This window comes from Littorina saxatilis, linkage group LG2 (assembly GCF_037325665.1).
Source record: "Littorina saxatilis isolate snail1 linkage group LG2, US_GU_Lsax_2.0, whole genome shotgun sequence".
NCBI classification, from domain to species: Eukaryota; Metazoa; Mollusca; class Gastropoda; order Littorinimorpha; family Littorinidae; genus Littorina; species Littorina saxatilis.
Window position 1 is genome coordinate 93,779,409 of NC_090246.1, and position 17,889 is coordinate 93,797,297.

A 17,889-nucleotide genomic window follows, 5' to 3' on the forward strand; every position below is an offset into this window, starting at 1 on the left:
AAGTCGCGGCTTGTAGTCCGTCAAATACAGTACACTTTAGTTCAAATGCACGCGACTGCTACTGTCAATTCTTGTATTTGAACTTGTACGAAATTCTCCTGCAGACATTCCACTTTCAGTTTTATCAGCAATGTATCACTTGTATTACCTGACGGATGATGGGGTCATCAGTCGTGGTGACCTTGTGGAAGATGCGGTTGATTCTTTTCAACTTCTTCTCGTTCTTGGTTGTCACACGATCGTAGGTCTTGTCATACACTTCCATAGCACCACAACGCATCCTGAAGAAACAAGTGTTTAGCTTAAACATGAAAACAAGTCATAAGACCTCAAAACTATGAGGTTCAGAGAGAGAGTTGGGAATTGTAACATCTGTTAGCTACATTTAGATCATACATGCCCCCAAAAATAGAATAAAACTGAAATGGTGAACAGAACGACAGTAATGTGGATAATCATAAAAATAGAGCGTAAAGTAAGGATCATTAATCACAAGTAAACTTGTTGTTGCAGCTTACTATTTGCACAAAACAGAGGAATTCTGACAGTATCATCAATCGATGCAAATCACTAAAGAAAAGAAAGGTCCCCCGAAAGCAGCGTATGGCTGCCTAAATGGCGGGGTAAAAACGGTCATATACGTAAAAGCTGTGGGAGTTTCAGCCCATGAACGAAACAAAACAAACTAATGAAAAATAAAATGCTCACAAGTCTTCAGGTTCCTTGATGTCAGGTAGATTCAGCTTGGTCAGACGAGGGAAGTCCATCTCTTCCACCACCGGCCAGTCATCCTTGATTTGCACTGAGGCATCGCGGTGCTTCATTGGAGCCTACATTGAAGACATGTCAGTTTACTAATGATGAACTATCATGAGGACACACCAACAACCCTAAGCTACATTACACCAGGATAGTTCTATTTTTCAGTAAAATCTTACAAAGAAAGACTGACAACTGGTCCTTGAACTTTGTTCAAATGGCAAAGCTGCACTAAAGAACAACGCAGCACATTTCGCAACATATCCGTGTGAGAAAAATCCCAAATGCTAGGAACAAACATTTTATCCAAATTATCCTTAGTCCTCCATCAGTATTGACAAAACCATTCAAATACAACACAGAAGTATATATGAGTTGTTCTTTGCTACTGGTCACAAGTGGGGGTCAGCTCACACGGACGCATTTTTTCAATACAGTCTAGGGGAGAAACTGGTCACAAAGCACCCAGTACATGCCAGAGAGATAGGAGAATTGGCACAATCAAAGAAAACACCAAAATCATTCAATAGATATGGAAATATTAAGATTTACTGTGAAAATGCTAGCAAAAATGGCGTCCAAAAATGGGAACGCACACTTGGTGCGTCTTTGAAGACTTACCTCCCGTTCTGTGTTGTTGATAATAGTCGTGTTTGTGCTGTTTTTGTTGAAATAGTATCTAATAAAACTGATGCAGTTCTTGAAATGTTGCAAATTATTGTTGTCTTTGTGAAATGCGAGAGTGTTCTGAGGCGTAATCTGCATACGGCTGATGTCCCACATACAGTACCCCACTTCGATCAGCGTATCACTCCAAATGAGCTTCATAGCAGAAAAGCAGATACACTATTTGTCACGCACACATGCACAAAACACGCACGCAGTCTGTCATCCACGACTCAAAACAATCTTGCTCTTCCGACCACAAAACACAAGTTGACACGAACAGTAGATTAAGGACGTTTCTTACAAACAATCAATTATACATAACATAAATACACGCACAACACTATCTAACTATACAAATCTTTCTTTCGGCAATATCCACAACAACAACAAAGATCAACCAGCGTTAAAGCCTATAACAACAAAGAATAATTATTTAGAAACTTTCATACCTCTCACTTTCGCTCAGTTCATTATGACGTTATAGCTCCTGCACGTTTAGCTGTTAGGACGGGCTAAGGCTAATGTTACCGTGCTTGCGTATCCGAAATCGTTCATGAACCGGAGTCAACGAGGCCGTGGTGCGAAGCGACAGGAGTCATCGGTGACGTCGAGTCCTTGCCAGGCGAGCAGTGCCGTCGTCGAAAGTGGAGCGGCAGACATCTCCTCAGTAGTAGGCCATTTCAGAGTAGCCTCCGCATGGTGAAATACAACAACCACATCCTGGTTGTATTGAAGTAGCCATACATATCCCCTGCCGTTGATAACAGGTTTCCGGCATCTGCTCTACGCAAACAGACCCTACGTTCAACGAAGAACGGATTCGCTTGGAACGCAAGCTATCTTCCCTCGGCTAAAGGCAAAGAACGAAAGAATAAAAAGGAGTATCTACGAGCTCGAATTTAGCTCTGAGTTCACCTTACAAAATACAAGCAAAACACACGTGAAATACCTGAGCACGAGCTCCACGAGACACCTGCAGTTAACCAGCGTCTACCTATGACAGGCGAAATAGAGGAACACAGGCGCTCCAATACAATACATTTAACCCCACAGCATAAAAGTATGCTAATATTAAAGCCGCTTGTGACAAACCCCCCTACTCAAACCGAACTACGGTTCGTCACAAAAATTCTACACAATGCGGCTGTAATAGTCTGCTCCGACGTTGTCGCATCCTCGGATTGCTCTGATGCGGAACGTGAATGTCTGAAGCAACAGGGCCCAGCGCATCAAACTTCCGTTCGTCATCTATGTCTTCGGTAGAGGTTGAAGGGACTGGTGATCAGTCTGTAGCGATTCTCTCTCTCTGAGACTGTCAATGTGCCAACACGGTCGACAGCGATTCTCCGGAAAGGTTCATCTATGAGAGGCATCTTTCCAAGGTGAGCTTTGGGTGATCCTCCTTCAGGTAAAGCTCGATGACCAACATCACAGGAATGAACATAACGCCTGATGTCGCCCTCCATCCCTGGCCAGTAGAACGAATGCCAGAGTCTATTCTTAGTTTTCTTTGTCTCAAGATGACCAGTCTTAGTAACATTGTGGTATTGTCTCAAAATACCCGAACGAAGAGTCTCAGGCACCACCACCTGACTGAAGGTCTTCTCCGTGGTTATGAAAAAGCGATGTAGGACGCCCTGTTTCCAAAGAAATTTCACCTTTCCTTTCTTCCCGGATGGTGTAGGGTTCCTCCCTTTTGCCAGCTCCCGCACCCTAGACAGAGTTGGGTCAAGCGTCTGTAGCTGGATCAACTTCTCTCTGGTAACACCTAGACCAGAGTCCTTCATCCGTAGGGTTTTAGGAGGTTCTTTTTCTCGCGTATTTTTAACTTGAGTAATGGCGGCTATCTTGACAGGTTGAGCTTTCGCCCGGTACACAGGAACTTCAAGAGTTTCTCCTCCAGGCTGAATGATCCGGTTTCCGATGAGTACGGGGTATGTTAGCTGGTCAGCCACAATAGCGACAACGTTCCCTGAGAAGAATGGGGACTCTAAATGTACGATCGTAGTGGGACATGTCTTCTGAACGTTCCCTGCTGCGAGACGAATAGTTTGACTCCCTTGCTTGAGTTTACAGTCTTTTACCAAAGAGGAGTCAATGACCAGTCCGTCGGCGCCTGTGTCACGAAGAGCAGATACTTGCGATCCATTGATACTGACCGTGCATAAAGGAGTATACGACAGTTGGCTACATGGGTCACAAAGGGTAGGTAACTCTGATGTGGCAGCAGTGGTTCCTGGCATCGTTACAACTGTTCTCACGTTGGTGACGGTCCTCACGTTGAAGGACGATGCTGAATGCGGGCAATTCCTACGGATGTGCCCAGTTCTACCGCAACCGTAGCAATTTCTCTTGGGAAAAGGGCCGTTGGGGTGGACGGGACTAACTGGGGCAGAGTCTTCCTCAGGATTTTCAATGTCCTTCGTGTTCTTCTCGACTCGACCAGTCGCAGTAACCGGGTTTTTCCTGGCTCTTTTTGATGCAGCAAACCTCTCAGCTAGTTCGGCGGCCTCAGTGACGTTCGCCGGTTCGCGCTGCCGGATGAAATCCGCGAGGTCCCCAGACACATGGTCCATCAGGTGTTCCATCAGTAGGAGGTCTCGGATTCCAGCATAGGTCTCCTCTTTCTTCGCGGCTTTCCTCCACCGTTCAAACCAAATTCGAAGACGGGTAGCAAACTGTATAAACGTCTCCTCTCCCCTTTTGGCCGCGAGTCGAAACTTGGAACGATACGAGTCAGCCGTCCAGCGAAAAGATCCTCTAAGGGCGTCCACAATGACATCAAAGTTTCCCGCATCCTCAGCTGGCAGTTCCAAGTAAACATCGGCAGCAAAACCTTTCAGGAGGGCTCCCAGCCGAGCTCCCCAGTCACTCTCCCTGTCCCAGCCACTGAGAGTTGCTGCTCTCTCGAATCGTCCTAGGAAGGTGTCGAGATCCTCTTTGGCTTCATCAAATGGATCTATTTTCAGACGAACTGGTTCAATAGCCCTACTACGAGAACTTGAAGTAGTCTCTTCTCTCCTAGTCTTTTCTATCTCTGCACGAACTCTTTCTTCTTCCAGTTCAGCTAGACGTCGGCGGCGGTCGTTTTCTTCCTCTTCTCGAAGTACTTTTCTTCTGATTTCTTCTTCCTCCCTCTGAAGTCTTCGTTGAGCATCCTGTTCCTCCCTCTGAAGTCTTCGTTGAGCTTCTTCTTTTCTCAGTTGAGCTTCCTCTTCTTCTTGAAGTGGTCTTCGTTGAGCTGCTTCCTCTTCTTGAAGTAGTCTCCGTTGAGCTGCTTCCTCTTCTTGAACGTATTTTGCTAAAGCAGCCCCTGATCGAACGCCCAAAGCACGTCCCCTAGCGGCTATAATTTCTTGAGCTGACGTGAGGGAACTAGATTTTTCAATAGGGTCAACAGCAGCTCCATCCATATGCTTTGGCGTGGTAAGTGTCATACGGGGTGGAGAATTACCATGATCAGGGGTAGAAAAACTTGCCAGAGCGGCATTGCGAGATTTGGATCCCGACATGATTTCTCACCAAATGTAAAATGGTTAAGTCGCCAACTATGGAAAAGCAACCTAACTACTTCACAACAAAATTCTGAAGCAAAACATCTCAATCTACAACATTTCCCGACAAATTACAACAGGGAAAAATGCTATAAACAACGTCGAGACATGTACCCAGCACCGGCTAGTATTCACAGGTGGCCGCTGTGAAAATCAGGTTAAGCCTTAGCACGTACAAGCATGTTATTCAATCATCCCTATTCAAAAATCAAACCTGACAAGACGGTACAAACAAACAGACGAACAGAGCAAAATCATAGGTGACGATGTAATAATAAAGAATCCCGGACGAGCCCCCATTTGTCACGCACACATGCACAAAACACGCACGCAGTCTGTCATCCACGACTCAAAACAATCTTGCTCTTCCGACCACAAAACACAAGTTGACACGAACAGTAGATTAAGGACGTTTCTTACAAACAATCAATTATACATAACATAAATACACGCACAACACTATCTAACTATACAAATCTTTCTTTCGGCAATATCCACAACAACAACAAAGATCAACCAGCGTTAAAGCCTATAACAACAAAGAATAATTATTTAGAAACTTTCATACCTCTCACTTTCGCTCAGTTCATTATGACGTTATAGCTCCTGCACGTTTAGCTGTTAGGACGGGCTAAGGCTAATGTTACCGTGCTTGCGTATCCGAAATCGTTCATGAACCGGAGTCAACGAGGCCGTGGTGCGAAGCGACAAGAGTCATCGGTGACGTCGAGTCCTTGCCAGGCGAGCAGTGCCGTCGTCGAAAGTGGAGCGGCAGACATCTCCTCAGTAGTAGGCCATTTCAGAGTAGCCTCCGCATGGTGAAATACAACAACCACATCCTGGTTGTATTGAAGTAGCCATACATATCCCCTGCCGTTGATAACAGGTTTCCGGCATCTGCTCTACGCAAACAGACCCTACGTTCAACGAAGAACGGATTCGCTTGGAACGCAAGCTATCTTCCCTCGGCTAAAGGCAAAGAACGAAAGAATAAAAAGGAGTATCTACGAGCTCGAATTTAGCTCTGAGTTCACCTTACAAAATACAAGCAAAACACACGTGAAATACCTGAGCACGAGCTCCACGAGACACCTGCAGTTAACCAGCGTCTACCTATGACAGGCGAAATAGAGGAACACAGGCGCTCCAATACAATACATTTAACCCCACAGCATAAAAGTATGCTAATATTAAAGCCGCTTGTGACACTACCAAAACACTGCATAACAGATCTACAAGTCTGAGCCAGAATCATTGAAATTTACTTTCTGTATAAAATACTGCAATCAAATTTGTTCACGCCGTCACACAAATAACGCAGGTTACTCTCGCCTTCGATTCAAAGTAACTCCAATCTGACTGAATTACCCTCGAAACGCAGATGACGAACTGATTCACCACACATTTGTGGTATTTTACACACAAATTTCAACTGTGTTGTTTCGCGATAAACAGCCATAAACAAACAAATGTGGCGCCGTCACGTCGCCTTGGAAGGAATAACGCAGGTGACCAAGACTTGTTTCCGATACCTGTCTGATTAAAATCATCGTTTTTTTCACGAATGAGGGCTCTTTGGCAGATCTGGTGAGTTGGAAACTGTCTATGAATGTTTCATTTAATGTCAAATGCGTACATTCTTGTCGATATCGTTACCTTTGGGCTCATAAATTAAGTCAATCGTCGTGTTGTCCGAAAGTGACTTTTGTCAGCATAGAACTTACTGTGCTTTGATCATTGACTGAGAAGAATCTTCCGATGACACTAGTTCATTTCACTACGCGACTGCAGATCTGCAAGGAAACTATGGCAGGGGAAATAAGCTTAACCGAAGACGAATAAGCGGAGTAACTGTTCTTCAACGGATTGCTCTCACTGATCTAAATATTTAGATCTTGTCTGCTAGTCAGTAGTCTTCGGTCGTGTGAAAGGCACATCTATTTCGACTGTGTGCATCGATCCGTGTAGTGAAATGTTGATCTTTGATGATTTGGCAACATAACTTCGCTAAATGTGCTTCGAGTGTATCTCCCCGTTAACCGCATTTGAAAACGTCTTTTAACAAGACCATGTTTCGACAGCCCAGACGGGGAGGATCCTCGATAGCTCACAGGGTATATAATGTTTTCCGCCGTTTTTTGAAGAATCCTTTCAAATTTGCTATTCCAAAAGTACCCTATGACACGACTCGAGTGGCAAAGAACATTCTCTGCAATTCCTGTCTCAGTCCGTGCAGCCGTTTCGGGTCCTATCATCATCATACAAACATACACACAGACACACAAGAACCAGCTTTAAAAGTTAGATTATGTAGGAACCATGTGAACCAGTGATTTTTTCTTATGTACAACAGATACTACAGTATTTCTGCTTTATGAAAAGCAATATTTCAAAAACAAAACTAGAGATTTGAATTTTGACCACTTTTCCCCTCACCAGTACTGAAGAACAACTCATATACATGTATACAAGTTCTCTGCAATCACAGTAAACTAAAGTACAAATATACCCCTACTGTTCTAAAATAAGCAGAAAAGCTTACCTTGTTTCTATTTTCCTGCATTTGCTTTCCGAACTGCTTCTGCCACTTCTTCAGCATCCTCTGACGATCACTGTTCATACAAAATTCAGAATGTCAGCATGTTTGCATAGCCTGAGGCAACTTTTTGATGTGTATGCGTGCGAATCTGTGACATGGTACTTAAATACTTCAAATATTTCCAATAACATATTTTCAGGGAAAGAGCTAACCCTGTCTGTGATTTTAAGATGTTTCAGAAAATGAAATACTCCTTTTGCATGTCTTGCCCCACAATACAAGAAGATCAGAAAAGGAAAATAACAAAAAGTACGAAAACATATATCAAGACGTGACAATGAAACATTAAAAGCAAACCTACCGTTCTCTGTTCTTCTGGGTCTTGGTGAGCACTTGCATGTTCGCCGCTGCTTGTTGTTGCCTGCGTTCTCTTTCCCGTCTCTGTTTGCTCTAAAGAACATGTGAAAATTACTCGATTCCTCTAAAACTTAAAAGCTACCTTTTCTCAAAACAAAATACGGTAACCTGAATGTTTACTTCACATGCGGATATTGATTCTCTAACGATCTAGATTTCTTAGTTTCAGCTTCAAGTCGGTTGTATTTAACTTGGAAATTTCGGTATACATGTGCACCAAAGAAGAGCTGTATCTCAGTATCTGTGTTGTTAACACCTCAAAGAAGCACAAGGCTTGTTTTCACTTTATGACAATGTAAATTTCATGAACAAATAAAACAATGTTTAAACCAAAGCACAAGAGTTTGGAAACAATACACTTGTGAATATTTTTCAAAAGGTTTGAATAAATTTACCTGCTGAAACATTCGTCTGCCTCTCTGGTAGACAGGTCTCTGCACCCTAGCTGTGTCCACAAGCTGGAAAGAGCTCTCGTCCTCTTCATGGTAGTAGGCATACTGGCTACCACCAAATGCTGAGCTGTACTTTCCTAAAACAACCATACAGACCTCTTAGTCTTACAAAAGCACATCACTGTTAGTGTTAGAAATAAAACATCCAACATAAGACTTATTCCGAAATATAAAAAATAACCCTTTTCCATCAATAATTCTATAATGACCTCCCGCCCCAAAAGGTAATTTGAGCTTTGATACACTTGCTTTTTGCTTTACAGGGGTGTACCTTAACTTTTTTTGCTACCGGCCAGGGGGGCCGGTAAGTCAAAAATTGAACCGGCCCCCCAAAATCCCAACCGGCCCCCAACCTGCCGGGATTTCTTACAACCGCCCCAGCGGCTCGTCGCGTGCTAACCACATACACAAAAGACGTACATTCATACTTATAATGCATACATGTGGATTTGCACTACTAATAACTACCACAAACACACACAAAACTTGATGACTAAAGTGCTATGTTTTAATATAATGATAATTAACCTTGTTTTTATAAAGAATTTAAAATAAAAGCCGCCACAAAGAAACAAGAAATCAAAACCACATTCACACCCTGTCACACAATCACACACTAAACCTCACTAAAAGTTACCCCCTTTATGTACCCCCTACCACACAATTTACAAAGTAATTTACTATGGAACTCTACTTACCACATAAACACACACTACAAAAGAGTAAATCAGCATTTTTTTTTAATTTAAATTATGTTTTTTGTTGTGTAAAACCAAGTATAAAAAGCTGACTACAAAAAAAAAAAATTCTAAGTTGCTTTCTTGTTTTGTTTCTTTTTCTTTATGTCTGTGTTATTAATATTACTGTTAGATCAAGCAGAAGTATAAAAGTTGCATACCAGCCAAATTTACCACAGCTTAAGTCATAAATAATCAAAAGCATTATATTTCATTTCTATTTCCTAATGAAAACAAACAGATGTTCAGATTTCCTGATCCTAGAATTGTTCACAGGTGATCTTTATGCTTTTGATTCAGCAGAGTTGCATCCCTTGTCCTATTGTTGAAGGTCTGTCTTTTCTTCTTTATCACATATAGTGGATCGGGTTGGGTTTTTTTACTTCCTTAGTTGAAGGGAAATAATTGACAGCAGGTACTGTCACTACTTGTACTAAGTTGGTCAGCAAAGCTGGTGTTAACATATTTTGGAAAATGGTCTCAATGAGTATCCCTGCAGTCAATGACATAATTATACATTTCCCAGAAACTGGATCAGTGGTACATAGCAGGCACAAAAATACAGAGGGCTAGGGGGAATATGTTTGCTCTGGATGGGCGGTCAGATCAAAGGCAGATGCATTGTAAAAGCTGGTTGGCCTTGAGACCTGGGTCAATGACCGGTACTTGCAACCTGAACACAGCTGCCTGTCGAGACACTGACCTTCTTACTCGGGTCAATGACCGAGTTTTTATCTGAGAGGAAACTGTTTTACAACATGTGAAAGTCTCTGAAGGATTGGTGAGCGCAGGATAAGATATAAGAGAGGGGGTGAAGTGAATAGCGCAAAGAGGGGGGACGAAGGGGGGTTTAACTATTTTGACTGCTGATGCAATCGCCAGCGGCTCGTGGCACTGGAGGGGTGATGACACGGTCAAGTGAGGCGGAGGGGGGTAGCTGTCTAGCCAATGTGTCTGGCCTTGATTGGTGGTAGTCCTGAGTCCTTCTGAAAGTGGGGGGGGATGAGTGGGCAGTAGAGAAGTGACAGATTTTGAGATCGCCCGCAGAGATATTTGTTCGCCGGCCGTTCCGATTGACTACGTTGCCTAACAACTTTGTGCTTCAGTAAAATTTGAACTCGCCAGGCGGGCGATTTTAGAGGAATTTCGAACCCGCCCGACGCGATTTGAAGTCGCCAGGGGCGAGCGGGCGAGCGCCAAAACTCACCCCTGCTTTAAATCATCAACCACAATTTTACTTACAACTACAAGTAAAATACTATTCATAATCACGCATTACACATATGATATATTTTCGTTTCTTTGTGGAGTGTGGAAAAAGAAATGTTAACATTTGTTTCAAGTAATACTACACGCCATATCGAGAGCGCACCCCCTATCGCGGAAGCAAAGTGTTCCCGCCAACATCACGGTTAGTGTCCTCCATTCAAAGCAAACTGTGTCTGTTTGAAACAACCTGCAACCTTTATCCCAGCGAAGCTGGAGGTATCCCACAAACGCTATACTGTAATTAACTTGAGAAATGTTCATGCCGATAATACATGACAAAGAAGGATTCTTTGTGCACAAACTCAGGCTACAGTTGGAGATGGAAGTTCACCAAAATTTAGGAACACACTAACTAAATTACGGTGGGTGACAACCACTTCTTTGATCCACCGCCACCCAGGGCCGATATGTTGGGGTGGAATTTCCAAGACTACGGCATAAGGTTTGCACAATTAGATGACGTCAAGATGTTTTTACGTCATGCATCCTGATGTCATCCCCTCTCTTGAGCTTTTATCTCAGGCGCGTGGCGTGTTTGTATGTTTATGTGAACATGTGTGTGTGTGTTTGTGTATGCATGCGTGTGTATGTGTGTAAGAGAGAGAACAAGAAATAGTGTAGCCTATATCTCAGTGTGTGTGTGTGTGTGTGTGTGTTTGTCAGAGAGAGAGAGAGAGAGATATTTGTCTTTTGCTGGGGTATGCAGTGCCTTGGCGTTGCACTTTTACTTAATTTATGGTTGTGTGGATGAATAAGAAATTCTGGTACATGTGTGGTTTTCAGCGAGAAATATACATGTAAACGAACATAGGAACCGACTTGCTGTATATCCGTCCATATTTGAACATGTTTGTCCTCTTTAATCTCATTCTACACGCCTCCTTGTCATTAAAAGGACTGCTAAGCTTAACCATCATGTTCTTTGATGTGTCTCGCGAGTGAAATTTCACCATTTAAAACGGTCTGGAGTTTGCTAAAATGAAAATTAAAACAAGAAAGGCAAAGCCCATACGACTCACATGCTTGACCTTGACCTTTACATGACCTTGACCTTCAGAGTCAAGGTCAAATAACTAAACCTAGCAATGACATCATACACTAAGAACTGCTTTACACATTTTTCCTACCAAAATACATGTTTGTTTGTTTGTTTATTTGTTGCTTAACGTCCAGCCGACTACGCAGAGCCATATCAGGACGAGGAAGGGGGGGATGAAGGGGGCCACTTGTCAAGCGATTCCTGTTTACAAATGCACTAACCCATTACTTGTGTCCCAGCAGGCTTTAGTAAAACTAAATTAATACCTACTGGAAGATTACCAGTTTCCAGTATGTTAAAATAGGCTTAACCTATCTACTGCTGGACTTACATCAGAACACTAACAGATTAAACTATACATGAATCGCGAGACAAGCGGCAAGAGAAGAGATTTTTGGAAAAAATACAGGTGAATGAGCAAGAAGGCAGAAAAAAGAAAAGAATTCACGAAGAAAAAGAGAGCATGACAGGAAAGAGGAACCAAAAATCTACCTAACAGCAAACTAGAAAGCTCCTGCGGTTCCAAACACAGGAGGGGCCTTTAATTTCATAACCGCAGTGCCCCACTGCGGGACCAAAATACATGTGACCTTGACCCAAGGTCAAGGTCATGCAAAACAAAGCTGTTAATTCAAGACATAGGAAGTACAATGGTGCTTATTGGCTCTTTCTACCATGAGATATGGTCACTTTTAGTGGTTCACTACCTTATTTTGGTCACATTTCATAAGGGTCAAAGTGACCTTGACCTTGATCATATGTGACCAAATGTGTCTCATGATGAAAGCATAACATGTGCCCCACATAATTTTTAAGTTTGAAACAGTTATCTTCCATAGTTCAGGGTCAAGGTCACTTCAAAATATGTATACAATCCAACTTTGTAGAGCTCCTGTGACCTTGAAGCAAGGTAAACCAAACTGGTATCAAAAGATGGGGCTTACTTTGCCCTATATATCATATATGGCCTTAAGTCTGAAATGGTGTCCACAGCTGAAATAGCTGTGCAACCTTGGCTCTAACCTGATTTGTACATCAAAGAAAAATAAAATCATTGTAAAGATTAATGAGACTTGTAAAAAAAAGTATGAAGTACACACCTAGAGAAACATTGTGTGCTCAGTTGTTGTTTTTAATGAAAATGTCGCCATTATCTGAAGTCAGCAGCACTACATTTTGGCCATTTTTTGTGACATGACCTTACAGCATATTGAAACATGGTCTACTCTGTCATATTTATGGGACAGAATGTCATGAATGACTTTTCACTGAGCCAGTAAAACTCAAATGTACCTTTGACAAAGCAAAGTTTTTGAATTTTGTCAGTGAGCCTGCAGAAAATGGGGAGACAAAATTTCACAGAAAGTTCATAACTATTTCCGTAAGACTTCAATTTTGTTCACTGATCAGCTCTAAATAATAATTAAAGATTGAAACCTGATATATTTTTGTAAAAAAGTATTTTACAGTATGTTTTGCAGAGGTATAAAACATAAAAAAGGGTTGTTTGACTTGTTTTTGCATGTTCAAAAGTAGTTTGAAGTTTACGTGCAGATTTTCTTGTGAAAAAAGAGTTATGAACTTTCCAACCTTTTGCCTTATAAAAAGAGTAAATTGACTGGTTGGGGAACACCTAGCTTTGTAATGCATTTGGATCCACTAGCAGCAGTCACACTGAAAGTTTGCATCAAGTTCATTCATTGGTGTTTGAGTAATTGAGAAATAAAAAATTCTTGTGAGAAAGTTATGAACTTTCCTACTATCTCCACTGAGAGTGTTTTTTGTCCTTAAATGCTAGCCATGAAAGTTAAGGTTGTAGTGGAACAGCAATTTTGCATATAAAAGTACATTAGATTTAGATACTAAGCAATTTTTGTCACTAAAGTCAAGCAGTATGCTTTAGTTAGCCATTTTCTCTGTGTCTTGCGCACTATTTTTATGTGAGAGTTACTAACTCATGTCAAAACCCAAAATATATGTAAAATGACTATTTTCAGTTTCCAAATTACACTGTACCATGATTTTCATCACAAAAAGAATCTACTGGCTGCTGACTGTTTCTTTCTGAAGTACTTAGCCGTTTTGTCATGAAGTTCATAACTTCACATAACTCAAGCTCATTTTTCAAGGGCGTGTTTAAAATAATGCCTTGTTAATAGCAAAAGAGTACATTTGACTTTATCTGAACATTTTGTAAGAAGTTTTCTGAACATCAACCCTCAAAATTACATTTTGATAATTCCAGCATGAATCTGGGTTGACTGCACGGTGTACATAACTTCACATCAACTGACCCTCAGCCCCACGGTGTGAAGTTATGAACACGTGCCATGAGTATGATTTATACACAATAATTAATTTACTACACTAAATCACTACCTCAAATGATGTGCTGCTCTTCTCCAGAGTAGGCTGTTACAGTTTGATGTCATTTTTATTTTAATTTACCAGCAGATTTTAGTACGTAGCTTTTCAGTTAAATAAATGATGTGAAGTTATGAACACACAGTCAGCTGACATAAACACTAACTAAATAATGATTTCGGTAACAGTTTTCATGACTGAGTTTGGTTAAGTAAATCATTAAGTTGTTTAGAATTATTTGCAAGAGACTTTAGTTAGTTATTTTAGTATAAATGTGTGATTGATGTGAAGTTATGAACTTTCACAAGTTTCAAACAATTTGTTTTATTTTGGCAATTAAAATCTGATTTTGTAATATAAGTGCAGCTTTAGCCTATACTATAACTCTGTGTTCTCAGTTTGGCATTGTTTTGCAAATATATTATACAGTAACTGTACTAGAGACCAACATAACAAAAATTCTTGTGAAGTTATGCGCACGCTCACATTTTATGATTTTTGTTATCGTTTGTTTTCACAAATGTTTTACTTTTATTACTTTGTTGTATGTTGATTACAAAGAGTAGCTGAAGAGAAAATAAGATGACATATGCACTTTCTTACTTTGGTTTGAATTAGCCATAGTTTGTGATGTCACGGTGTGAAGTTATGAACTCCTAGGACATTCTAAAAATACTTTCAGTTTCTGCCAACTCTTTGAGTCAGACAAACATTTTGGTGTATTGAAATCCTTTTGATGGTACTTTTCAAGCACATTTTGCACAAAAACAGCAAAATTGTAGATTTAATGATAACTTATGCTAATATTTGCTGTGAAAAAATTGTGACAATATTAATTTCTATAAATAATACAGATAACCAAAAAATCTTCTCCACACTTCATCTTCAAAAATTACCTTCATGTTCCAGCTCACCTTTTTCAGATTAAAAAACAAAACAAATTGTTTCCTGCCTGTATAAATTAAATTTATTATACCAATAAAAGTAAATTATGTGAAGTTATGAACTTCCCATTAATGGAGTTCACATCTGCATCCTGCGTGGCCAAAACAAGTTTAACTTGCTTGAAATGCAAAGTAATTTGCTGTAGCAATTTGCTCAGATGTCTAAAACAGACCCAATACATGTAGCAACAATGATTTAACAAGTCTAAATTTTGTGACGGTGTGAAGTTATGAACTCCTGCAAACTTTTAAACCTGAATCTGTGAAATGATCAAACATGAGTTTTCTTAAATCATAGCTGTTCCTTGCGTATTTATGCTCTAAAATACATCTCTATTTTCAAAACAAAGAAAATGTTCATTTTTAAAATTGATTTTGTATGTCACAAAAATGGACACCTATTCTGACTTTGGGCCATATAGGTGAGGTATTCAATCTCAAAAACTTCAGAGAAAATGGGAAAAATGTGAAAAATAGCTGTTTTTTAGACAACATTTATGGCCCCTGCGACCTTGACCTTGAAGCAAGGTCAAGATGCTATGTATGTTTTTTGGGGCCTTGTCATCATACACCATCTTGCCAAATTTGGTACTGATAGACTGAATAGTGTCCAAGAAATATCCAACGTTAAAGTTTTCCGGACGGCCGGCCGGACGGCCGACTCGGGTGAGTACATAGACTCACTTTTGCTTCGCATGTGAGTCAAAAAGCAGTCAAAACAGTGTGGTATCGCACCCCCGCAATGCCTGGATCGAAATAAAATTGCCTCCGTGTTGGAGACTATACACAGCATCACGATCATTGATTGAGCTAAAGAGTCCGAATGTGGGGGCGCACGCTCAATTTAGCCTTGAATATACGTGTACTATGAAGTCCAACAAACAAGTGCTGAGCTCAGCATAGTAACAAGTATTTTTTAAACAAAATTACCTAAATATCTTTTGTCTTGGTAAGTGGCACCAGTCCAGTCTGAAACCTGCAAGGAAAAAAAGCACAGTCAGTAGCTCATAAAGAAACTTTTCTCCACAACGGACACGGTTCATCCAAAACAACTTTACAAAGGTGAAATGAAGCTAGGGATCACGTTAACGAATGTTTTTTGCGTATTTGACGCGTTTTAAAATCCGCCAACGCATTTTCCCGGCGCTTATGCGTAACGCGTACACAAAACAACTTCTATTCAAAACGGCATGCTCAGCAGCACATTCCAATACTGAATCAGACTATAGCACACTCGCGCGAGTTTAGAATCTCTAGTCTGTTCTGGATCAAACATAGCACAAGCGCGCGAGTTCAAATCTAAAGTCTGTTTTGGATAAAACAAAATGAGGTGATGTGCTCTCGGCATAAGAGTGTCGCAAGCGACGCAAAGCAACGCCTGTCGGTTTTCTGAAACAGAACATACACCCAAAATGCACTGGGCGTGTGGTGCCAAATCTAGGCCGAGAGACGCTTTCAGTTCAAGCCTGTCTTTGATTAATTCAAAACGGCATGCAGCGAAAGTTCTCGTTTTTTCGCACATCGTCATGATTTAACTGTGTTATAGTATGACGCAAAATCGGTTCTGCTTTACGCATTTTTTGGCCGACATTGCGTAAGCCGTACGCAATTTGAAAAATCCTAGCGCGATCCCTGTGTGAAGCTTTACTTGAGCAGGGCCATATTCATGAAGTGAATTCTGTTAGTGTTACTTGTGGTTACACACAACATACAGTATGTTATTTCCCTGAGTTCTATGTATCAGTGCATGCAGTTCTATGAGTCACTGAGTTTGTAAGCATGCAACTAAAGTTTGTACCTCTATCTACCTCTAACTAGTAAATTAAACGCATGTGATGGATGGACCAAGTCAGTGCTCTTTTTCTTAACCTACCAGCTCTGTCTAAATCACTACGAGTGTGACATCAAAGAAGTCATTGCTGCATGTCTTGATTTTAGTTAAAATTGTAGTAAATTTTACTACAGAATCTGCCCTACAAGTTGTAGCCTACAACTCTACTCTAGTGGGGTGTCATTTCAGTTTTCACCTACAAATCAGTAATCTGTTCTTGTTTCACTTGGACCGCAGGATTCTTCGGGGGTAAATTCTGCATTATTATCAATACATTGCGCTATTGTTCAAAATGCGAAAGTATACTATTCTTTACAAACTTCATGCCATATGCAATGATCTGACCACGCGGACGGCCACCCCTGTGGTTGCGTGATTGGTCACGACCATTTCGGAGACTATTCCGAACCTGATATATATACTGCAGTTTTGATAATTATCCTCTGTCTGAAGATAAAATTAACGTGCACAACTGGACTTTTCGCTCAAAAGCTTGACCAAAACGTAAATCGTCGAAAAAGAGAAGAGAGAGAGTGCAGGAGCACAGAGAAGATCAATATGGCGAGTGGCAAGTGGATTGCGAGTCATAGTAATCGACAAATTTGCGGACTATCTTCGACTTTACCTTTCCAAGACGAACATCTTTGGAGAATGGTTGGTATGGAAGGTCTTTGTACATTTCTGGCATAATGCAGGGTCCCCATCCTTCGGGGTTGTCTTGTATCTGAGGTGGATCGAACCGTGCCATCTTGCTTCTTGCTCACATGTACCGGAAAATGGCGGAGGAGCCCAACATCTAAAAACCGGAAATGTGTACAAATATTTGGTCTCAGTGTGTGTGTGTCTCTCTCTCTCTCTCTCTCTCTCTCTCTCTCTCTCTCTCTCTCTCTCTCTCTCTCTCTCTCTCTCTCTCTCTCTCTCTCTCTCTCTCTCTCTCTCTCTCTTTTTTTTTAAACATTTTTTTATCTTGTATTTTTACTTCATTGTTGTAGTTCTAGTAGTTGTCATTGTCATTGTCTCTCTTTCTCTCCCCATCCCCCCTCTCTTTTTCTCTCTCTCTCTCTCTCTCTCTCTCTCTCTCTCTCTCTCTCTCTCTTTCTCTCTCTCTCTCTTTCTCTCTCTCTCTCTCATTTCTCTCTACAATACAACTTAACACATTATCCCTCATTTGATAACAAGAAAAAAAAAAGAAAAACGGCTCCGAAGCCCACGTCAAATTTAATTTCTTAACCAAACAACTGACCGAAAAGAAAACAAAACAAAACAGAGAAACAGTGACAGTAAGATTGAAAGGCTATTTAAACATTAACAGGTG

The 17,889-nt window shown here is 41.0% G+C and overlaps 1 protein-coding gene across 2 annotated transcripts in view; it reads right to left on the bottom strand.

Moving 5' to 3' along the window:
- Positions 1 to 17,358, bottom strand: part of LOC138960220 (eukaryotic translation initiation factor 3 subunit D-like) — a 39,628-nt gene extending 22,270 nt beyond the window's left edge. The window contains exons 1-7 of one of the 2 annotated variants that reach the window (XM_070332005.1): positions 17,200 to 17,358; positions 15,674 to 15,719; positions 8,334 to 8,467; positions 7,883 to 7,962; positions 7,525 to 7,594; positions 709 to 830; positions 149 to 281 (exon numbers count right to left, since the gene is read on the bottom strand). In XM_070332005.1, coding sequence (XP_070188106.1) covers positions 149 to 281; positions 709 to 830; positions 7,525 to 7,594; positions 7,883 to 7,962; positions 8,334 to 8,467; positions 15,674 to 15,719; positions 17,200 to 17,322 — 708 coding nt within the window. In that variant the 5' untranslated portion in view covers positions 17,323 to 17,358. Of the gene's footprint in view, positions 1 to 148; positions 282 to 708; positions 831 to 7,524; positions 7,595 to 7,882; positions 7,972 to 8,333; positions 8,468 to 15,673; positions 15,720 to 17,199 lie in introns of both variants that reach the window. The other variant, XM_070332004.1, reaches the window with a different exon arrangement.
- Positions 17,359 to 17,889: the final 531 nt, after the last annotated feature.